Source organism: Cyclopterus lumpus, chromosome 23, assembly GCF_009769545.1.
Source record: "Cyclopterus lumpus isolate fCycLum1 chromosome 23, fCycLum1.pri, whole genome shotgun sequence".
Taxonomy (NCBI): domain Eukaryota; kingdom Metazoa; phylum Chordata; class Actinopteri; order Perciformes; family Cyclopteridae; genus Cyclopterus; species Cyclopterus lumpus.
Window position 1 is genome coordinate 4,666,047 of NC_046988.1, and position 24,906 is coordinate 4,690,952.

Consider the following 24,906-nt stretch of genomic DNA (forward strand, 5'->3'; position numbering starts at 1 on the left):
AGCTCCATTAGACTTTATAATAAATCACCTCCGGACAAATCCTCTTCAAATTGAACAACATCAATAACCCTTGAACTGCTTTCACTTTATATACACTTATATACACTTTGCATTTTTTTCATATTCTTTATTATTTAATTATTTAATTTTCTTAAATTGAATATGTCCTGCTCTGCTATTTTATTGGAAATATTGTAACCTCAAGTCAAATAATGGAAGCCCAAAACACAGGCTAAATACGAGCTAACGGTAGACAGATAATGTGGCTAAATACTAGCCATTGTTAGCATTATGCTAAAAAGACACAAGGCTTTAGTTACACAACCATAGTTTATTACTGATGTCATCACTTGCACAGACAAAGGAAGTGTCAGCGATACCTACTGAAAGGTGATCAGCCAATCATACTTGAGTGACTGTCGAAAACCGCTTCGGGGGCGTTGTTGTCGTCAATCAGCCAGTGACCAGATGCTGTGTGTTCAATTTATACTGCTGTTGTCTAGAATCTGTGATGCGGCAAGAAATGGCAGAGTGATTTTCAAAGGAAAAATAAACCACGACTGGTTCCAACTCTCTGTGTGTTAACAACTGCTGGCTTTGGATCAGCGTTTACCATTTTAAAGCGCCAGTTTAGTTCAGCGGGCCTCATAATGGGTTGCCGGTTTCAAATTGAATTGGGTTTATTTTTTATGCACACGGCATGAATGATACAATGATGAATGTGGTTGTGTATTTCTTTGAAATTCACCCTGAATATCCGCAGCTCAGACACTTATTTTCATCTAAGTCTGAACCCTCAAAACTACACGTTGTTATAGAAGAAAGCCACAATTGACTGATAAAACAAAAATCACATTTTGTATTGAGTATTTGCGATGCTTACAACAAACTGACCTGCTGCTTACCCTGGTCCACTTGATGCAAGTCCCCTGTAATGGACATATTACTCTAGATATGAACAAACAGGCAAAGTTCACCGTTGTGTTGCACTACAAGCCGTACGATGTCAGAGGATAAATCCTGCCGTCCGGTAAGGCTGATCATATGGAGTCCTTCCAAAAGAAGTGCTGAGTGATCAGTGCTTGATGTCCATAGAGTTCAAGAAGACACATTCAGAGTTTCCCAAAGATTAATTGCAGTCCAGATAAAAGGAAGTCTCTATTTACAGAAAGGTCCTTTGAATTACTTCTCTTATGATGATCTGACAAAGGCCGGAAATGTTAGTTCGCCTGTGGAAGAAAGAAATAGTGTTAAAACCAAGTCAAGGCATCAAAACTCAATCTAAGGAAGTAACCCCCACAAGCAACGCTGAATATTTTAGTGTCATTTTCATCTATATTGTACATGAACGCCTGCCCCTCTCTATCTGAGTGGTATAACACCATGGAGCTGAGCAGAGACCGATACCATGGCTTAGCAGAAAGGAAAAAAAGCATGATGTACAGTAATGAAAACCACAACTTTGTCAACAGAAGAATTCAAGCGAGAAGACGTGAGACACCCGCCCACAGCGAGTGACATGTCAAAGATGTTGGCAAAGCAGCTATGAAATCAGATGGATTATTCAACCTCCGTTGGTTTATTTAAAATGTGAGAAAGCTCATTATCTTCAGAGGAAAACTTAAGCTAAAGGTCTTAAAACCCCTGATTGTGCCTTCAGAGGCTGTATACTGTAAAAGAGTTGGATGAAACAAACTGCATGCTGAGTGTTTAGTTTTTTTTGCAGAGGCTCAGCAGTAGTTTATTGTATGTATAAGCCATGGGGTCACGGATATCCAAAGGGTTTATCGAGGGCTGAGCGATTGATCGAGTTTTATTTTCCATCACAATGTTTCGGCTTCCAAGGATTATGGAAACAAGATAACCAAGATGAAATAACTATTGTGCTATTACAGCCCATTTGGCAGTGATGTTCATGTTTTTGTCTATAAATGGAGGATCCACTCGTCAGGGGGTGCATTTCCTCCATGGCAGCTCGTCGCGACTGACTTTAGGTCGGCTTGGAAAGGTCCGAGGTGAAGGTGGCTTCTGTGAGCTATACAGCACCACTCGCCCCTTCCTGGAGACGTGGCCTTAAGGCATTATATTACATGCTCATTCCACCAATGAGGAGCCAGCACAGCAAACAGTCGTGACTTTGTTGAGTGTTTAGCTCGCAGTGACGGAGCTACGAGCGAATTGGCAGAAGCCGAGCGAAGTGAACGAGCTGGGGTGTGAGGTTAGACCATGTCCTGGATGTGAGGTTAGACCATGTCCTGGATGTGAGGTTAGACCATGTCCTGGATGTGAGGTTAGACCATGTCCTGGATGTGAGGTTAAACCATGTCCTGGATGTGAGTTTAGACCATGTCCTGGGTGTAGACTGGACCCGATCTGTTCGCAGCGCGGTACGCAAATACCAATGTTTTGAAGCGGATGCGGGCGGCCACCGGTAACCAGTGAAGGTCGCGGAGGAGCGGATTAGTGTGGGTAGTAGTAAGGCCCGTCCTCTCTCCCTGTGGGGATGGACGGGTCCGGAGTGTCCTCAATGCTTAAGGGGGACAGTCTTGACTTCCACTAAATGCATCACGTTTACAAAGTCAATAAGTAATCGGGTTAAATGATCGTGATGTTAAAATTGACCAAAATAATTGTGATTAGGATTTTCACCATACTCGCACAGCCCTATGTTTAGCACAACCTTCTTATTCGCTGTCAGATATATCACCATTAGTTTGTGATGCTAGCAGCGGAGGGAAACATATAAACCCATCATCTTAACTGACTGAAAACTGATGAACATGTTGTCCACTCCTCATTCAGTGCAGTGAGGGATGAGAGATGCTCCACACCAAGGTTCTCTCTCTCCCCTAGTTCGATGCTGTCAGGTACTCTGAAGACCTCCATTCTCCTTGAGAGTAAATTGCCTGTCATGAAGCCCAGTGGCTGACTGGCAGCTCCTCCAAAAGTACATTCTGGGAAAGACTCTCGAGGAACATAACATAACAACCTTCATAACGACGTCCGCTATCGATTCCAGCCGCCCGACAGCCGCCACGTGGGTTTGACGGACTCGGGGAAGCCGTCGCCGAACTTGTGCGGCTCCATTATCGATGCTGAACTTTTGATAGGAGACCGACAGCTCCGGCAGCCCAGTGAGATTAATTCACAAACGGGTCGCATGACGAAGAGCATGCCGGAGCTGTGGCGGTGGGCACAGTGTCGTGTATAGAGCCTCCTCAACAATGCTAAAACATCAGGCCATCACTTGACAAGAAAACCTGCATAATCATATCAAACCCGGGCTGAAGAGATTCCATAAGTTGAGGTTGTCGCCGCACTTCGCCTGCCTCCTCCGCTCAGGCTGTAATACATTCTTCCCTTTACGGAGTCAATTTACATTCTCAGCTGTCACTGTGATTAATGTGCTACTAATTTGAGAATAACTCCACACTGAAAAGACAAAGAGCGGAGCCACTTCTTGTCAGAGGAGAGAACGTCTTCAGAGATGGAGCTTCACTGTGTCACTGAGGGGTGGGGGGTTCATTAACAGTATTTGAGTGACTGTCTGAAACAATGCTAAAAATACTGAGAGGAAAACTAAGTCTTCAGCGGGTGTTGCGTTCGTATAATTGGTGGCTGACAAGTGCTAATTTAACTGGCAGAGGATTCATTTCCATTCAGTGCCTGAAGTAAAGTTGGCTGAGAGATTTAACTCAGCAGGTGCACGGGCTTGTGTTTGTGTAATTCAGCCGTGTAATTGGCACAGCGCAGTGTCCTTCTCAGCAATATGTTTTGTGCTGTAACTACAGAGGCTGGGATTTTCACAGCATTGGCCATTTTACAGCAGCATCGGTCAAGATTTTCAAGTAAAATCGGTGAAAATAGACAGCAGATTCACCTTTTGCCCAAATTCTTTAAATGTTTTTTTGATTGAGGCCAGGCTAGATGAAAAAAAAATGATTCTCTACTGTGTTACTTGGTTTATGCCACTGCATCCATGAAGGACACGGTTGAATTTCAGCCTGCATTCACGGTTTAAAAAAATAATAATGTGCCTAACATTGTTGAGACTGTTATTGGTAAATGACGTCAAAACCCTGCAAAAGGAAATACATCCCAACGGCTTTGTGCTGATGTAACCTGTGTGAATTTCCCCATCGGCCTGAAAAATAGTCCCAATTAAATTCATACCGCATGCAACAGCACGTAAGTACTTCATTCGTTTGTTGTATCCTTTATTTATTTACCTTCCAGGATTTCTGTCCACAAGACACGGTTACTTCTGGCTGCCATTTTGGGGGTCTGTAAATGTGCACATTTTAACGCTCGCAGCTCAACATCTTTGCATGTCATCACTCAGCGAGAGCGTCTTCCCCGCTGTGTCCTGGGACTCCTTAGGAGCCGCTCGCTGCTTTTGCTTCCAGTGTGCATGAATGCATTTATGATACAGAGCGATAGAGGTCAGTATAGCTGGAGGTTCCAGGTTTATCTTGGGTTGTTTTTCCCAAGAGCGCTGCAGAGGTGAAGAAGAAAGTCCGACCCCTTGAAACTGAAGCAGCGTGTTCCTCCAGCTGAGTTCAGAGGTGTTCGACATAAATCCGCCGGGTAATGCCCGATGCTTTGAACGCGTTCGATGTTGTTGTCTCGGTGCAGCGTGCATCTCCTCTCCATCCCGGGTGTAGATGTAAAAATGTGCTTAATAATACCCTTGGCCATGTCTGTTATAATGAAAATGTGAGGCGACGCCACGCAGTAAATGATGAGCGTGCGTTCTTTTTGTGCAGCAAAGTAAAAATGAGACACATTAATGATCCCTGTTGAGCGTTTCTTTGTATTTTCCATTTGGAAGTTAGGGCCACAATAATGGAAGAAAAGAACCTTGTAAAAGCTTCAAATATAAAATACCGCTTTATTACCTGGACTCCGCTGTAAAGCGCCTGACGTTACCAAAGCTGCTCTTTGTCGGCCGAAATCTTTCCATGCAAAAGAAGACAAGAACAGAAAAGACATTCTTTAAGGTCTGATCAAGTTCTGATAGTTACCAAAAATCCATTTTTTAGACGAGAGACGGGCTTGTCTCTGAACCTTGGACCACTAATAGAAAACATATATCCCATTTTGAGGTCCCGACAATTCCCTGAATCAATAGCCCCAGGCTCCAGGCTCCCGGCTCCAGGCAGGTGTGGTGCGGGCAGTTTAAATAATTAAGTACATGGAGAGGCAGAGGCGAAGTCTACGGGTCGTCATAACACAGTGGAGGATATGGGCATCATGTTACAACGTTAAAAGCAGGTAATTGGAGTGACTAATTGGCCAGTTTGGGTGCTCAAAGTGGCCTGAAAGTGCTAAGGAGACATGGCAGCCCATTGATTGAGGGCCCCCGGGGGTCCGAGCACCGAGTGCAAACATTAGCTGTTTTTAGGCAGAGGCCGGGCAGACGAGCAGCAGCCGGTTGACTTTGAGGAGCTGGAAGTGTGCGAGGTCAGATTCAACAGGTCTGAGCGTGGTCTGAATCTTAAACTCACCTTAGTGGTTTTGATCTTGTTCCCCGTAGCACAGCTCCAGCCCTTCAGATCAGGGAGAACTTTGCATTCCTCTCCGTCGAGGCACGGATGCATCTGACACCACCACTTCTGCTCCACGATGGAGGCTGGTGAGGACATGTAGAGGTCAAAGAGGAAGTGGTCAGAAGGGTCTTTGTTCACCCCGTGTGGTGAATTTTGTCAACGAAAGCTATTAAAAGCTATCGTGTTTTTTTTACACATTTTAAACAAGTTATTTCATTTAATACAATTTTGATTGTGAGAAAATTAATCAAAATTCACATATTTTATGATCTCAATTGCTCAAGTTGTATCCTGCAATGCCAAATGTAATATATCAGATTATTTATTTGTTTATTCTCATCCTAGGATATAACCTGTGTTTGTATTTCAAGCTCACATTCATAATATCACGAGCCTGAAACGAAGCGTCTCCTCAAATACCATCATAGCAGTAGTCGTGACACAATTTGACAGCTGTCTCAGGTAAATGATGCAAGATTTCTGTTTGACTGGCAACGTTCGCTTAATCTATTTTAAGTATTCAAGCGCACTCTGTTGAGCGCCTTCGAGATGGGAACTGGAAAAAGAGCTCCAGCCATCTGAGGGGAAAACCTTTTAGCTGCAGTGAGTTGCCTCCATAAAGGAGCACATTAGGCTTCTGCTACTCCATTGTACGGGACGTCATTTAAATGTGGCATATTACAGAGGTCATTATCTGCGTTCACACACCAGCATTAGTGTTCTCTTCTAATGAAGAGGACTGTTATTGTAATCCGCACATTCCACCGCGGGCCCCACCAGAGTACGTTGCAGAAGCAGCCGTGTGGTGTGAGGCGTGTGCGTCAGGTCAACTGCAAGCAGATGGTGGTTGTGTAACAGCAGCTATTAAAAAGCCACAAAAGGTTTCTCATGAAATTAAATTGGAGTATTGATAACCAGACGTGGGTTTAGAGCACGGGATGCGTTTCACTTAACAGTTAATGGCGCTTTGGTAACATGAGGGCCGCTTTAGACATCTGGGAGCGAAAAATAGAGTTGTACTTTTTATTTTTATTTTATTTCCTCGATTGTAGCTGTTGGAAATTACCACAAATCTTTGCTTTGACCGTGAGGATCAGTAATGTTTTTCTTATCTAAGCAAAGGTCTGAGCTGCATGGCCACACACACTGATGTGTGTATATATATATATATATATATATATATATATATATATATATATATATATATATATATATATATATGTGTATATATATATATACATACTTGGAAAATCAAGGAAGATGTTCATATGCCGTAATCGCTATCATGTGCCCAGATTGACGATAACAATGTGAGTGGTACGGCTAAGTGTCTCTGGAGGGCGGCCAAAGCTTCTGCAGTCGTTCTGGCATCAGCTGTCTCCAACGGTAACGCAGATAGTGAGTTGTAATTGTGCTGTGAAGGTTAACAGTTGAATCCAAACCCGGTAGCTCTGCCTGACTGTCAACATGTGACCTTATAGAGGTTCTTCAGCAGAGGTCGTGGGAGGATTAGACACAGACATGTTGTACCTGAACGGGCTGGTGATGTCATCGAGGTTTGAGCGATCAGCAGTAAACGTTTAAATATTGTCCACACTTGAGTGTCTGTGTGTTTGATATTCACTGGGAATTAAGCTACCATCCTTAAAATACTTTTCCCCCCCTGCTTCCAGTCTTTACGCTAAGCTAAGCTAACCGGCTGCTTGTAGCAGTAGCTTCATATTTACCATACGGACACGAGAGCCGTATCCATCTTCTCATCTGACCCTCAGCAAGAAGGCAGACGTGCGTCTTTCCAAACTTCCCCTCTTCCTTTTGATATAAGTTTCAGTTTTATTCTTTTGTAGTGGTCCCTTGGGAGTCTCTCATGAAGTCTCATTCAGGAAACAAGGTTGAAACAAATCCACTCAAGGCGTATGTTTTATGATGCAATTTGCCTTTTAGGTTTTAGGTTTTCTTTACCATATCACAAAGCCGCCATGTGATCGAGACACTTTTTATTGAACTTGACTCCGTCAAAGTCTGCAGGTATTTTTCGGCGGCTGCGTCTCTGAATTACACATTCAAATCTATTCAAGTCTTCTCAGATGTCCGGAGGTTCATTTGTCCTCGTATAAAGAGAAGATGGTCTCACACAGAGCGGAGCCAAAGGTAATCCCTGGTTGTAGAAGAAAGAATAATTAAAAGGTTAAGTGCCAAACTTTTTTTTTCTCTGAGATCACCCGTGGAGCTTTAAACGGAGGCCGGTGGCTCGCAGCTCTAATTTGCAGAAAATGTCAATACTAAAATGTCAAGGAATAGGTCATACGCGATTGGGTCCAGAGTTTAGCCCTTCAGACCAAAGTGAAGCAGCCACTTCAGCTGACACACTAGCATGCTCAGAGGTCCTCATTCCCTCTCTATCATCTATTTTATATCGCTGTGAAAACGTCTCCCTACGGACGGCTGGATTTCTTCAAGTTTCTCGCCAAAAAACTACATTTTACAAGAAAGCGTTAACATTGTACCTTTGCTCAACACTCCTTAACCCTATAATACCTTTTACAGAGCAGAGCTCGAACGCATCATAATGTTAACGTTTATCCGTGTAGCTGTCGGCGTTTACCCCGTTGTTTATCATGGCGTCATTGTTTATGGAGTATTGTATAAAATGTCCCATGAAACGGGACAACAGTGTCCACCCTTCAGCATGATCTTGTGTCAGGGAGGCTAATCGCTTGAATTTGTTGTAATTATCATATCACTAGTCCCTTTCTCATATTGCATGAAAAGATCTTTGTGTCTGAAGTACTGCGCGGTAATAAAAATCACCTTTTCCCTGTTAGGATTTGACTGTTCAACTTGTGATTATGCAATATCCCTCATTTTCCCATGCAGCTGTAATCTGCTAAAATGGCGCGTATAAATGATTTTAGACCGACGACGCGACATGATGCCCTCCGACAGCATCTTCACGAAGAAATTACACTTAAGTGAGTCTGCGTATGTGCTAAAACTGATCTCAGCTAAACTCAGCCTCAAGATTTGTGGAAAGGAGTGTCAGCAAAAAAAAGAGAGAGAGAGAGAGAGAGGAAGAGAGAGAAAAAGAAAATGAGATGGCCTTTGAAATATTCAGCCGCAGCGTACCATCCACACACGACGGGGCGGCTCTGGTGGTGCCGGCCACTTGCCCGGGGAAGCAGGAGCACTTCACAGTTTGTGACCGCTCCTCGATTTTGTTCTTGTTGCAGCAGCGGTGCAGCGCCACCACCTCGCAGGTGCCCGTTGGGACATGGTGCGCCGCTGGAGAGACAACAGAGAGAGGGAATAATCAGTGAGGATTTAGTCCAGCTCTGGTGCAAGAGTTATTACCCTCCCCCCACCCCACACTGCTGGCATTGGATTGAGTCCCGTAAGAACATCTCTCTTGGGTATCTATTGTCGTCTAATCGGTCTCAATAAGGAACAAATTACCAGGGAGAGCAGGCAACCAATTTCCTTTTTATATGGAGCCTTTTATCACAGAACATTACATGTTGCACTCTTTGTGTGAATTATTCTTTTCAAAGTGTAATTTGAGTGGCTTACAGTTTCTGGGGGGGGGGGGGTGAATTGCTCATTTATTCACCTTTATTCTTTAAATAGCTCCACTTCCACAGCAACTCTTTTTGTGTTCTTGATTCCGTTTTAGAGCGGTAGTTTACTTTGCTTAGCCTGGCCAGCGTTATCATCCAATTATCCCCACAAAAAGCTGTTATTAAGTTTTTATAATTTCTCAGGCGATTTTAGTTTATCTAAATGATGCTTAATTGTGTATTTACAGAGATGTTTTTGGAGCTGTGAGGACATGCTGGCTGTGTGGGCGTCCAAAAAGCACACGTTGACTGCCAGAAGGTTGTTTGACATTATTACACAAGGATTATAATAATAAATAATAACAATAATCAATGTATTATTATCAAGAGCTCCCAATTTGATGATAGTGAGATAGTAGACAGACAGACAGACTTAATTCACTCTCTAGATAAACTGGAATTGGGTCAGACCTTTCTTTGAGTAATTCCATAAACAACATGAGGTGTACTGACATGTTTTGGTACTTTTGTAGTTCCTCATGGCAGAGACATCGACACTGAGAGACACCAAAAATGTCCCGTGTGATTTCAGGCTTTTTCCACATGTCGTCCTGATGTAAGATGGATGTGGTCCACACCCATAGAGCTGTACCAATGTGCAAATGCAAGGAGGGAAATGACTGCTGCATTATGGGAAGAAACACCGAACGTAAACATCACTTTTCTTTGTTTCCTGAAGACATCGTCAGGGTTATTGTCTCAGACTTTAGAGAGCTCCCCTCAAAGGCCAAAGACAACTGTTTAACAAGCTACGTAGTAAATTACAATTTTAAACTTGCGTCATTTTGCATCTTTGCATTGACTTTGTCAACGCAAAAGATTTGCTTTGCGTTTGGTGAGAACACAGCATGAGTAATCCTTGTGTATAATTGGTCGAGTGTGTCTCTTTAAAACCATTTAGCGGCATCGTTGAGCAGTAACCAATCAGGATCTGCCCTTGCAAACCTCATTAAAAACAATATTTGTATCCTGATCAGTGTTTTTGATCGAAGAAACACGGATTCCTTTGAAATAAAAAATAACTTACGTATGAGATGGTAATGACTGGAAGTGATACCCTTCCAGATTTCACACAACAGCGTTAAAAAATAAAAACAATAAAAAGATTCAGATATGTGAAGGGGAAAGTGCAGCGCTGCAGTAATTTGGAGCCAATCTCCAAATCACGCTCCATTGTCTGAATAATTTAGAGCTCGAGCTGCTCCATTCTCTTTTAATTGCATGTGACATTTTCTTGAGTTGTCCTTCTGCTGAGACGCTCACTGTTGCTGCAGTAAACAGTAAATCTGAAATGACTGGTCCGGACTGACTGGTGACAACTAAACCCAGTTCATTACGTGTTATACCGGCGGCACTTTCCAGCTGCTGTAACGGGCAACCGCTGAGACTAACGCTGATGGAGTCAGCTGCTCTGACGAGCCTGAGTGACATCACATCAAGACGTTCTGCGACTGTAGGGAGACTTACCTGGTCCTTTTTGTACTCGGGGCTCAGAAAACACTGCTTTTTTTTTTTTTTTAACGTCCAAATGAAGTGGGAGGGGTCTTGTATTCCTCGCGCCTCGTGTTTCCCCCTCCCCCTCAACCGTTTGGGTTCCCGCCCGGCTGTGGTTTGCATGTCTCTTAGCTGCTGCTGGAACATATTTAAGCGAACCGGCGTGAGAAAAAAGTCAAATTTTTAAAAAGGAAAAAAAACGTTTTTGACCATCCACCCCTCATCTGTCCTCTCACATCCACAAATATAGCAGGTAGCAGCAGTCGCACCAGAAAGCAGGAGGTGCCTCCCCATGCTCTGGCCCCAACAAGAGAAGATATGAAAGACAAACACACAGCAAGCCGAGTCGCTTTAGATGTCGGAGAAGTGCTGCCAGTACCCGTCTATAAAGGACACGCTTCACACTGAGCGGCTGTGGTTTTTCTGACTGGATTTGGAGTTTCTACTTGGATCCCTACTCGCCGTCCCCCGCCAGCAGACACAGAGCGTTTCACTGGGGAATCGGTCCGTCCTGCAAACCTGCTGCGCCTGCCGCTGTGACAGAGAGGCTCCTTCCGGCTCTGCTGCTGCTGCTGCTGATGAACTGGTGTTGTGTAGATTTGTGTGTTTTCAAAGTTTGGATGAGACGAGCACGATGCCATGAAATTTAAATAACAGGATTCAAGGACGTTCCTGGTGGCCCGGCGGTTAGGAAACATTCCCCAAATGGAGCCGCGGCATCCCCCAGCTCGACTCTGTTGCATATTCTTCACTTCTCTCTTTACCCATGCGGCCTGCCTGCATCTCCAAGGGAGAGAGAAAATGCATGGAATAAATTTGCACTGATTTGTTGTTGTTTGTTTTGTGTTATTGTGTGACTTTGGGATCCGAAAACCAACGTGGTGTCCACAGCGCTGCATTTCTGATCTCCTGTGTGCTTCTCCAAACTTACTGTAGGTTATATATATATATATATATATATATATTCATGTGTAAACGTCATCATTTACAAACCCACGCCAGAGGCACGTGGGAAACAGGTTTGGGAAAATAACATTTTGATACTAAAACTGTACAAATACATACATAAGTAAAAAAAAAAAAAAACATTAAGTGTTTACTTAAGTGGAGGTATTTGATGTGGTAAAAGTCATCTGACACAATCTCCCAGGGTCTAACTGTTCAGGCATAGCCCAGAGTCAGACAAAACAATTACATATTTGTAGTAATTACATGATAAATAGTCATGTCTAAACTATTCAAGTCAATTTAAACTCCCTCCATAAATAATTATGTTTTCTTTAAATATATAATTGCCACAATAAGGGTTTGGCCATTTACTACCTGTTTTGGCTATATTAAAATAGACAATTAGTGAGATTGTTCTTTATTGACAGGGGGAACATCAATACTAATGATTTCTTGACGGGGTGCTATGTTAAGTGACCCGTCTCTCTCCAAAATGTTGTTTTGGAACAAAACCCTAATTTCAATTTAAAAGTGCTGGAGACCTTTATTTATGTACCGTAATTGAGTACAGTTCTGAGGTAAATGTACTTTTTACCCCACTACATTTATTAGAAAATAAAAGCAGTGTTTCCAAACCCCTTCTATAAAAAGCAGTGTCTGAATGGGCTCATCGTTTCAGAAGGGTTCTACAGTACGTATGAATTGGTAGGAAATACTTGTTCATCCATTCAATTCAATTCATTTTGTACAGCCCCAAATCACAAATTACAAATTTGCGAGAGTGGCAGGGGATCAAAACCACTCCCACTCTCTCTAGATATGAAGCAAGTTAGCTTAGCTTAGCATAAATGGAAAGAGGGTGACATGGGCCTGACCGTTCTCTGAATTAGCATCTTGTTGGTTTAATCCGGAAAGAAAAGACACATCGCTGTCAGGTTGCCAGGCAACCAGCAGAGACTTGAGAAAGCTACTGGTCCTGGCCAAGGAATAGTCTGTCCCCCTTGTAAAAGCACAAGATATTGTGTAAGTTGAGGTGAACCCCAAGTGCAGCTTGGAATCAACTCCCAACTTTCACAGCGTATTGTTTTTACCACGCTATTGTTCCTTTCAGCGAATCCTTTGAACCAAAGTTGCTTTCACGGAGAAGAGATGGTCCGTTTCTCTCTGTGCAGAGCTGAAATTACTCTGCCTGAGAAGCTTTTATACGTCGGTCTCCGGAGACGCCGGAGAAACTGCAAATGATGCGCGCGTTGTATCGTTCGTGAAAGTGTTGTGAATGATAATGTAATCATTGCTTTGCTCCACACACACATTGCCGTATGCGGCCGGAAGCACCAGCTCTCATGTAGAGAAATGATCTTTGACGATGAGTGTGATTCCCTCCGTGCAAACCTACATAATGAGATGTGGAACTGTCACGTTAATAGTGCACAACAGATTTTACCCTCAAACTCTTTGTTGGTTGCAGCTTCGAAGAGGGACGGATGAGCATCCATCTTTGAGCCACAATTACAAACCAGATTCTGGGAGCCAAACTCAATGTACCAAAGTACTGAGCACGCGGATTGAGTGTAATGTTTAACATGGGGGGGTGTCTCCGGCTGTTAGTTACTGCTCCCTCAAGGGTGCGAGCAGTGTTTTCCTTCCCCGGCAAGATGCTTCTTTCTTATTCATCACATAAGTCACTTTTATTACGAAGTGCAGAAAGTCTAAGGTGCAGAGCAAGCAACAATCTTTGATGCATATAACACGGGAAGCCTCACAGTACATCAAACACGGAGGTCACGCGTCAGGGCAACATTTACAACCAGGAGGGGACGCGAATGCCGGGCACATTGAAACCGGCGCGGTTCCACCCGAGTGCAACGGTACACGTTTAAAAAGAAACTGAGAGTGAAGCGTCAATTTCATTCCACTCGGGTTCAAGTTCCCCTTAGCCACCTGCTTGCTTTGCTTCTGGCTAAGTGGTTTCTCATTGTGGACACTGAGATCTAAGGCGTGTTTGCAGGGGTCACGCCAGCATCATTTTTGAAGGTCAGATTTGAAACTCTCGACACCCATAAACCAGCGCTGTGTGCAGAGACATGCTGCGGTATTTGAGCCGGGTGGAGATCTTCCTGATGATGTGAAGTATATGTGTTTCTTTAATATTTCTGATCATTTAATGCCTTATTAGACAGTGGACAGCCTGTGAATTGAGGGGAGAGAGACAATGGGAATAGTGTGACATGATCGAATAGTGCTGGCAAGATAAAGAATGACAAATGACTCGAGTAAGATCGGTCTGCTTCAAGGGAGTCTAGGAAATAGCTTCAGCCTCTAAACAGAAGCCAATGGCCTCCACCGGAGCTGTTGAGCTCATTAAGTGCCACAAACCCGCCTGCCGACACTTCCTGCCCGCGCCATGCTGCTGCATGCATGCTGAAATTTAGAACGACTCGCTGCAGCCATTAGTCCTACTTTGTGTTGATCATGGTTCTGCGGGTTCATTTAAATACTTTTATTGTCTCCGATTCTTTTTTCCCCCCCCTGCTTCTGCCATGATAAAGCTTACATAAATGATAAAACACAAGTAGAATCAGCACAATTATCCCAGGAAGTAAAATCAAACAAAGTTGAGCTTGAAGTAGCCTGAAGCTTAATGTTGTTAATAAGTTGAATTCGGATGGTGGCACGTACACGCTCAGGAAGGCTGGTTACACCAAGGATCCATTCAAATAGATGCTAATAGAAATAAATCAGATGTCACCACAACCTGTTGGACCTGATCCCCTCTGCGCTCACCTGCCCTCTGGTCAATAAAGGACACTCTCACCAAGGACACGTTCTAAGTTTGTGTTGTAAACATCCGCAGTAGCAGAGGATAAAAACCTTCTTTTCTCACTCACCAGAAAAGCAGAAAAGCTGAATTACCATAACTGTCAAGAGAGTAGAAAATCATGTTTGAATATGAGCCCGTCACACAAACCGTTTATTTAAGGAAGTGAAAGCTCATATGTGCTTTACAACATCAACACTGAATTTGCCCTGCTTGTCAGAGGGTTGAGCTTAGTTCTCTTCTTCTTGTGTTCCCTTAGCAGAAAATACATTTTCTTTACTTTGGACATGTTCTGGGTTCATTTCATCCCCCGAATGATAACAGGTTTACGGCTTCGGAAATAACACCCGGGGGAAATCAGGGTGACCGCGGCGGCCATCGGCGAGAAAGTGAATGCGTGCGGGATTATTCTGATCCACTTCCTGCTGAAATGGTGAGCGCCTTGAGTGTGTGTGTGTTGGTGTGGGGGGGGGTATCGCTGCCAATCACAACCGTGCACATCAAAGCGCCGCGCTCCCGTCTAATTGGTCGACAAAGAGAAGAGGGGTGTGCGTCATGTTCTATCACGCTCACAAATAGACAGCCTGTCCGGCGGCAGCCCCAATTACCTGAGGCCGTGTGTTGTCAGTGGGACTCCCAGGGAAGAAGCACGTGGGCCGGCCTCTACTGTAATGTTGCTGAGTTGCCATAATTGATCTCCCTGGGTTTACTACTGACGACTCGACCACACTTTTAATGAGTCAGGGGTTAGACAGGTTTGACTCATACCTCTAAAATAGCTGTTCCAGTCCAATTAACCTCCACCATTTACTACTGAGACATTTTATATGGGAGGCTGCATGGTTGAGAAATTCCTTTCCAAACACCTCACATGACAAGCGGTGGTCTCCTCGTCCTGCGTCCCTCCTCGCGTTGGTGCGCTCTGGTTTTCGGGATGGAGAGCTGAGGCCTCACGCTATGAGCACTGAGAGGCCCCCGCCAGTCCACTTGGTTCCTACAGAGCTGAGGGAACAGGGGGACCCAACAGGAGACCCAACGAGAAAAGGTGTTTTTGGACTTTGACCCGATTTGCTCATCTTTATTGAAAGACTGCAGCGATGGTTTCCCTTTCTGGACCATTCGTATGATGATAACATAGGATGAAAAACGCCGCCGCCGGACACTTTTTCAATTATCTTTGGCTGTCATCAGATTTCTGCTAAATCCTTGTTTTCCTTGTTCTATGCACAGCAGTTCACCTGGCATGCCCCTTGCCATTCAAAGCTCCTCAGCTCCCTATATCTGCTGGAATAAACATCTCAAAGGGGAATTCTTACTTTACACATCAGTTTACTAGTCACACGGAGTTGTTTGTCTTCTCTGGCTCCGGAGGAGCTTTGTCAAGTCTAAGAAAATAACCCTTTGTGATGTCATGAGGGATATCTGGGGCTGGGCTTGGAGACTATATTGTAATAGTAGAGTAAGCCTGCTTTAAAAACTACATGTGGCGGATGGCAGATGTAGGCATTTGGAGGACAAAGAAACACAAAGCATCACTACGACACATCATTTGCTGCCCCGACAGGGTCTGTGCTACCAAAGCGGTGCTGAATCCCTTAACCCGCGAATCACTAGGTATTATCTTTTTATATAATGGGGAGTATGTATTGTACAATGTGTCTATGTTCTGGGGCCACGCATAATGCACACACTGTGGGGACAATGAGAATCTATTGAGATGTGTTATGGATAGTGTAGGATGCAAGACTTTGGAGCTTGACTCGCGTATAGGAATTAAAAAGTCAGCACATCTCAGGCTCTGATGCATTTATTGTTGACTATTTTTGTAATTTGATTCCCCTAAACGTACTAAAGCAATTACCGCTCGCTCCATGGAGTATATGGATCTGATAAAAGTGATTTAATGGAAAAGCCAAGCATGATGAAGGGACCAAAACCTTTCAATTTCTTAGTCTCTCAAAACAATATAAATCTTTAAAAACAGGTCACACATATTATTTACTCTTCTTAGAATCATGGTTTTTTAAGTAAATGTTGTAAATTTGCTTGGAACTGTTTAATACATGTTTGGTGCTGTATTGGTATTGTTGTATTTTCATGCAGCAGAATGGTTTATGAACAGTTTGTACTCAGCGTCATGAAGCAACATGTCATCCAGTGCAACAGTGTGGCTCACTGATGTGGTTTTAATAGTTTGTGAACAACGAAGGAGCTCTATGGCACAGAGGAATATTATAAATCAGACTTTGGCCTCACAGAAAACACTTGTCGGTCTTTTCATGGTTTGTGTTGGCAATAATACAGAATATCATCTTTATCCTTCCCACTGCCAAAAGCAATGAAAGAGAACAATATACATTCAGCGCGCTGCTCACACTACGAGAATATGGTGCTAATTATTAATTATGCATCTCAACCAACCAAAGTTAGAACAAAAGCTCTGGAAACGTTTGAATGAGCCGTTTAAAAACTGGTGGGATGCAGCTTTCATCGTTTTAATGAAAGAAGTTGCTCGGGAGGTTGCCGCCCTGTTGTACCTGTAACTAAGCAACCGAGCGCTACGATGATGAGGAAGGCAAGGCGTTAAGCCTCACTGACTAAACTAAACAAAGTCAGAAGAAAGATGAATGGATTTCCAGCGCCGTAAATCCCTCAGAGAAGCTTTACGGCGCCATTTGTCTTCTTCAGTTGACCTTTCATCCGCTCATGGGACAGATCGTAACGCCCATAAACTTATTACCTTTACGGAAGAAGGAAAAGATGCCAGCTGCGATAAGTTGTTCCTTGTCACTTGACATTGGGTTGCAGAGTTCCAAAAGTAGAACTACTTTTAATTGGAACGTGCAATTTGCTTAAGTGTTTAATTCAGTATACACACGGCGATAAACTCCATTGGTACACTTGGAGGAGTTGGAGCAATGGGGCATGAAAACAAACAAGATACAAAATGAGAACAACAGCTGTAGATTGAGTTTGAGCGTGCTCACCTTTAGCTCCTTCTGTTGGTACGGTCATCTCCCAGACACTGAGCACGAGCACCATGACAAGTAGAGCCCCTTTACTTCCGATCTGCGTGTACCGCTCACTCATCCTGGGGAAGAAGAAAAGAGGAGTAACCATGAGTCGGTCGTTCATGACAGCGTTCCAACCTTTGTGAACCGGACTATTTATTAACTTCACAACAGCTCACGACGTCCGAATGCATATTGGCATTCACCAAAACAAAGCACAGCTGTAAAATGTGCCATCGATCCCCGTCTCCCAATCCTCACCCTCTTCCCCGGCACCTCGTCCCCTCTCCACCTGCACCGCGAGGCTCCGACAGCGGGGAGGAACAGACCGTGAAGGCCCCTGTGTTTCCCCAACAGGCTTCCATAAGCCTCTCGGCGGAGCGGCGGCCATCTAATCCAGCCCTCCACAGTAGACCGGTTCCCTCTTCGCTCCCTCTCCCTAATGAAGTGGCCTCACTCGCCATCTGGCCCGGTGCGTTATCATTGACAGACGACGATCGGATTTCCAACGTGGATGCAGGAGCTGTGCGGTAATTACTGGAAGAGGCGCGGTATCGTATGGCGCGAGCGGACAAAGTTACAAGCTGCGTTTCCTTACTCCTTATTTACCGCCTCTTATCTGCACGCCTCATTGACGTATAGATCGGCCAAACCTCGTCGGGGCTCTTGGATTATGTGTGTAATTAAGTTTATTTTGGCAAGACGAGCGTGACCTTTCGCCCACATTTCCCAGAGCCGCACAGGAATTAGAATCATTAGCGATGTGTCAACATCAGACAGGACTTGCATGTATAGTTTCATTAGAAATATTGCACAACATTTAACACTGAATTTATGCACATATAGAAACACTTTGCAGACAATTTGTATCCTTGTCTTGTAAATAATACAATCAGTGAAATTGGCAAACAACCTAAATACAGTGTGTTTAGGTTGTTTTTCACGGATTGTATTATTACTTTGTAAAATGTCAATCTGACTTAATTTAAAATGATTTATGAGTGATGAATTTCATCATTCTTTGAATGTACATTTGAGCCGTCATCTCCTTGTCAAAGATGTGTTATTTTTATCCAGAACTGTGAAGCACTCTTTAAAGTCTCAACACATTAAAGTCTGTGACGTTTATCAATGAGGATTACTGAACCCGATGACGGCTTGACATGTGATGAAACATACATGTGATGATGTACAGGTAGCCGTGCGGGATGACAGCTGCTGTGGAGCGAGCACAAGCATCAATATGTGGCAAACTGGCAGTGGAATGAGCTCTGTGGTTTATGAAAGAGAATCGGGCCTTTATAAATCGCCCAAAACCATATCTCTCTCTCTCTCTCTCTCTCTCTCTCTCTCTCTCTCTCTCTCTCTCGCTGTGCGAACACACAGTTTTAGTTGTGAAACTTGGCCAAAGGGGAAGAATGTTTTTTGCTGCACTGCCGTGTGTCTCTGAATCATTAATTTCACAATCAGTTTAAATGTCTCTCCAGTAATGTCTACTATAACTTTAAAGGAAAGGTCGACATTTGGGGAAATGCTCTTTGCGTAGTTGTCTGCCATCCTCACAGTGACAGCAAGACTCTGACATCTGGACCAAGTCCCTACAGTTTTGAGTTACTTTACTTCACTTGGTTATTTAAGTGCTATTTTACGCTTCTCCTCCACTGTATTTCAAAGAAAATTGTTCTTTTAACCGTATAATAGTTTATTTTACACAATATGATGCATTTTTGTCCGATATATCGGCACAATAATATATAATATTAGCTCCAACTGCATAAATGCTGCTTATACAGTTATTCGTTGTCCAATAATATAACAGTCACATATACTTTTAGTATATTCCAGAATAAATACCGGAGGAAGGAAAATACACCCCAAACCAAAGAATTCCACTAGTCTTTTACATTTTCATGGTGGATTTTTCCATCACCGGCATGATGTAGGTCTCCACAGAGGCCACGATTGCCAGTTTCAGGAGTCTTGGCAGGGGAATTCAAAGGCAGCTGGAGAGACACGTGGAAGGAGAGTCACTCAAATGTGGACGGCGTTAGCCTCGTAGTGGTGAGGTTAGTGTATCGGCTCAACTGGACCTCAAATTGTACCCTTAAGTGCTCGCGTCACAGCAGCAGGTGCTAACGTTCACCTGCATGGCGACAGATTTATGGCTGCTGGTTAGCCGGAGACTTGGAGCCCAGGTTGAAGTGTCTGTGTGTGTGTGTGTGTCTGTGTGTGTGTGTGCGTGTGTGTGTGTGTCATTAGTGCAGAGCAGAGCACTCCAGCGTCATTTGTTGGGTGCCGTCTGCGGGTGCAATTCCGTGAACGACATCTCATTGTCCCTGAATGCGCCGTGCTGTCATTGGTGCGGCGCCGTGCTCGGCACGGCGAGTCTCTGAGGATTTGTTACAGTTTGAGGACATTTTACATCTCGACCTTGAGTCGGAGCGCTTAAGCATCTTTGGAGAAATACAGCAATTTGTTTTTCTTATAAGTAAACGTCTGTTTAGCCGTTCTCAACGCTACGTGATCCACCATGTGTGCCGTTCCCAGAGCTCTGCTGCACCTGGGAGGTGTTGCATTTTATGATTTATATTCTACAAATGATTCATGTGACAGATTTGTGATCTGCCATTTCTTTTCTCGTGGTTTGGTCGGAGCGCCTGACGGTAAATCATAGTAAAAAGAAACCAACGTCGAGCACCTCCAGAAACTATAAAGCTTCTCTAATTCATGTTTGTATCATCAATGCATCACACGACTAACTATTGAACAATAGTGGAGCATTCAGCAGCTGTAGAGATATTTCTCACAGGAGTTGGCGAAGCACGAACCAGAGCTCAGAGCGAAGTGACGATTGGTGGCCAGAACCATGACACCGAATTCATGCTAATGTTGCTCTGCTGGATGTGGAATTTGGCCATTATTTTCTAACATGATCGGCATAAGGCCTTTATACAGTGATAATGTCAGTCTAGTAAAAAAGAAAAGACCAAAAATTATCAATCAACTTTAAAGCCTTATTTCTCCAAAGGCATCATCTAAATGCTTGGAGACATAGACATAACTCGAGGGCTGGGTGATTTGGAGAAAAATACCTCAATATTGAAATTGCAACAATATTATGGGGTAGACCGTTGGTGGTTTTGCAAAAATATTAACACGGTAAGTTTTTGCTGAATAATAATCAGTAATGTGGATACAATGACTAAGTGGGTAAAAGGTGTGAGCTCGTAAAATGAGATAAGACCAGGAGAGAGAGAAACACTTATATTCCATATTACAATACCCAACATTTGTCACGGTAACTTCGCTGAAGTATTTATTGTTCCAGGTTTCATTTGTTGGCCTTTGAAGAGAGCCGTTTTTATTGCTACTGGGTTTAACAAGGAGTCAGATGGGTATTTTGGAAGAAAGCAAACTGTGACTGCGGCGGTTGGAAGTTTTAATTGTTCATTTTAGTCTGACAGCACTTCATGTATAATGTATACCCTTTGTCACAGAATAGGCCCCGAAGTGAAAACGCATAATGTATGCAGATCATTGCCATAAGCTTGAAACATGAACCGCACATTGAAGTTCGGAGGATAGCACATGAAAGAACAAATACTAATAAACTCGAGCTGAAATGAAACGTGTAATTACCCTGTGATTGTCTGCAGCGCTCCTCTCGGCAGCAGAGGCACAGTCTTTCCCATCTACAGTATATTGCGCTGCTGCACTTGAGGACACTTTCAAATGCAAATGAACACCTTTAGTGAGGAGTGATATTCTTTTCACCGGTGCCACCACGGTAGTTGGCATGGATTTGCGTGCTCAAATTTATCCAGAGATTGGACTTTTATCCCTTTGTTATGAGTCGGCTCTGTTGTGCGGCGGATAAGCCGGCGGTGTAGATCTTCGGATTTCCTTTCAAGAGTACAAAGTGAATTTGTTTAAAACTGAATGAAGCAAGAAATCCCCATCTCTTACGGAAAACCTCTTGATCGTCTGAGTCGTTTCGTCCTGCCCTCCCACTCCCACTCCTCTCCGCGCAGCTAATGGGATGGCAGCAGAGCAACGAGGCTCCTGTAAAAAGACTCCACTCGGTTGACCTTGCTGAGCAGACGCACTACTTAAAGACTGATGCCCTCACAAAAATTAAAACGCCTAACTGTAACAGTATCACCTCAACTAAATCAAAAGCATTTTTATTCTGCAGTGATCTCTGATGAACTGCAGCCATGAAACCACCTCATTACACCCATTCTAAAATAAGTAATGAACAAAGCACGTCAGATTTCCTTACTTAGTTTCTTATAATGCAATTAAATTAATTTTCTTCAAATGTTTTATCTATTAGAGTCCAGTTAAGACAGTTGCAGTTTTTGCTGAAGGTTTTTAATAAAATAAAAAATAAATGAATGGAAAGGTTTTGACAGGGCAAAGTGCAGCGCTGCCCAGGAGTCTACTTTCACTTTTATTGCTGTCGATGGAGAAATAATAACATATTGTTTACTGTTGCCTTGAGACACAGCAAACAACCCTCGAATCTTCAGACTTTGTACAATATGTATTCTTCCTCTTTTACCGACAGTAAGACTGAACAATACATCAAAACAATTCCAGGTTGTGTTCCCTTCTTCTGCTGGCAGCTATTGTGGGGCTCGCTCCTCTGAACAGCTTATTAGCATGCTACCTTACATATTTACATTTTCCCAATTACACACTTAAATGTGAAGAATTTATAAATATCAGCAGTGCCATATATATCAGGGCCAGTGTGTAAGATTCAAGGGGATATTTGGGCATACTTCCTTTGATACAATCAACCTGCCAGGGCTTGCAGATGAAATTATATATAATATTTATAACTATGTTTTCATAAGTGTATAATCTCCTGAAACTTAGAATTGTTTGAATTGTTGTTTCTGTTAGTTCAGAATGAGCCCTTTATATCTACATAAGGAGCAGGTCCTCTTCACGGAGTCCGCCATGTTGCACCACCGTGTTTCTATGGTAGCCCTGAATGGACAAACCAAACACTGGCTCTAAAGTGAAACGTGGATTTTTCCCCTGAATTATAGAGTAGTAAGTAGCACCTCTATTACAATTATGTAGTTTACTCTGGGACTTAAAGCATCAACATCACAAAAAGAAAAAAAAAGGAATCTTTAGTACACTCGATGGCAATATTGATGTACTTCATTTAGCCATTTTTTGATTGCATGTCTTTACTCAAAACCTGGAATTAGCAAGTAATTAGTCATCAAGGTTAGCGTTGGCATGTATGACTTCAGGCTACGTGTCTTATACCGCTACATTAGACTTGGTCCGGTAGCTGACAGTTAGCTCAGGTTGTCACGTTAGCTTACTTACGTTAGCATACAGTAACCTACATTCTGACATGAGGTTACCTTCACTTGCTTACTGCACACTACAAGCTAACACTCAAGTTATAGTTGTCAGCTATAATAATGATAACTAATGATCATCTCTACACAGATTTTCTCTGACAGGACTTGTCCGGTCGCAGATTCTGATGTCGCTACAAATTCTGTGTTTGTTTGCAGACGCAGGTGAGAGCTCAACAACGATTTCAGACCGACTAGACAGACGGGAGATAAAAAAGAGATTTCTCTGCCTTTTGCAGCGGAGGTTTGTCTCATTGGAAATTCAAACTGAAACACTTGCGACGTATGCCAAACATCTGCAGTTTGCAAACATCAATAGGGTAAGATGAGCGTCTTAAGTATCTTCTGCAGTCATGCTTGAGAACAGTGTTAAGATGTTAAGAGGGAGAATATAAAGGTGTATTTGATTTGGTGAACGCTGAACACTTAACAGTGGAATCAAGTGCCGCGAGTAACTCCCGATTCTGACCTCTTTTCTCATTTGGCCCATTTGTGTCACTTATTTTCCGACTTTGATGGGCTCACAGACCGACGACACTTTTCATTAGCGAGTGAAAGACTCCATCGCCCTTGGCCTATTAATAGTATATGTTTGAAAAGGAGGGGAAAAAAACTGGGGAACTCATCCTTCACCTGCTTCCTGCACAATGAAGACTAGTTTTTCGGGTGGCTGTTACTAAAATGCTAATCATTTCTGCAGCATGCAAACCTTGTATTATACATTTTAATAGGTGATATGTCGCGTACGATGACTTTTGAAAGAGGCAATGATTGACAATCAAAGGACTGACTCTTCCAGACATAAAAGTCCAGGCATTCATGATCATTGCGGTTTAAAAGAAAGTATACTAAGTAAGAAAGTATTTTAATGTGATTAACACTCTACATAAATATAGAATGCTTTAGTCGAACGGAGTTTATGCTCGAACCGCAACCTCATTTGGAGGACTTAATTAGCCAGAGACGCTGCAGTAACGTCACTGAACTAAATGTCATCTTTTCAGTGGGTGGAGGTGTTCAGTTCAGCGACCGCTGCAGCGCTCAGTGTGTTGTTCCCAACTGTTTTCATCCTGTTCAAAGACAAACAGGGACAAATCGGAAGTTAAAGATCCCCTCCAGAAGTGTTTGCCGGACATGGCCGATGAGCTTCCTGTATGAGCGCAGGGCAGAGTGGCGAGGGCCCAACCCCATGCATTGAAAGGCATGACCGAGTACAACACATGTAGACACTGCTCCTCTATATATCTTTTACATAGCTAATAGTTGTTTGCGGTTGTATCAATGCTCTGAATATCATATAAAGAACCTTTTAAGGCGCCCAACACTGGCGTTATTTATTCCATAAATATCTTGCATGTAGAGCAGCTTTAGCAGTAAACCGTAATGTGTTTACTTGTTAATCATTTTAAAAATGTAAGATTCAATTTTCAGTTCCCCACAATTGTATGAAGACGCTCCCTTGAAATGCACGAGGCGTGCGTGTAATCCACGGTATCACAGAGATTGCAGGGCGGCCGGAGAGAGTGTTGCTAAAACCGTGGAAAAGCTGGACTCTTCCTCTCCGTCTCTGCAGTGGGATTCGCTGCGGGGATTACCCCCTCGCTCCCCTTCCCTTCCATCTCTGTCGCACTCTTTACTCGGACCGTGACAGAGACTGTCACCTCGGACGGCTGCGGGGAGCCGATTGCTCCGTCGCCGAGCGAACATCACGCGTTCGCCAAACACACAGCCGGTCCCTCCTGACAGTCGAGGGAGGGAACGGCTCTCGACCCTGTCACGCCAGACAAGGGAGTTCGCCCTCTCTTTGTCACGCGCTCCGTGCTGCATCCGCCGCCAATCCTGCTCAGTTCACTTCATAAACAGGACAAGACAGCTGTCAGGGCCGCATCGATGCACGAACTTTGGACTCTAAAAGGAGCGTCGCTTTAGCACCTTGTCCTGGCGACTGGCTAATTAAACCATCACACGGCGGCCTGCAGCGGAACCGATGCTCATGATGATCCACATTCTGTCATCATGAGAGACTCCTCAGGCCTTCACGCTCGATTCAGATTTTTTTTGGGGGGGGGGGGGGGTTTGACTGTT

At 43.6% G+C, this 24,906-nt stretch overlaps 1 protein-coding gene across 1 annotated transcript in view; it reads right to left on the reverse strand.

Annotated features, from left to right (window-relative positions):
• Window positions 1–412: 412 nt before the first annotated feature.
• LOC117725903 (chemokine-like protein TAFA-2) overlaps window positions 413–24,906 on the reverse strand; it is a 48,680-nt gene continuing 24,186 nt past the window's right edge. The window contains exons 2-6 of the mRNA XM_034525764.1: window positions 17,411–17,514; window positions 8,676–8,831; window positions 5,508–5,632; window positions 4,899–4,955; window positions 413–1,229 (exon numbers count right to left, since the gene is read on the reverse strand). Coding sequence (XP_034381655.1) covers window positions 4,926–4,955; window positions 5,508–5,632; window positions 8,676–8,831; window positions 17,411–17,513 — 414 coding nt within the window. The 5' untranslated portion in view covers window position 17,514 and the 3' untranslated portion in view covers window positions 413–1,229; window positions 4,899–4,925. The remainder of the gene's footprint in view (window positions 1,230–4,898; window positions 4,956–5,507; window positions 5,633–8,675; window positions 8,832–17,410; window positions 17,515–24,906) is intronic.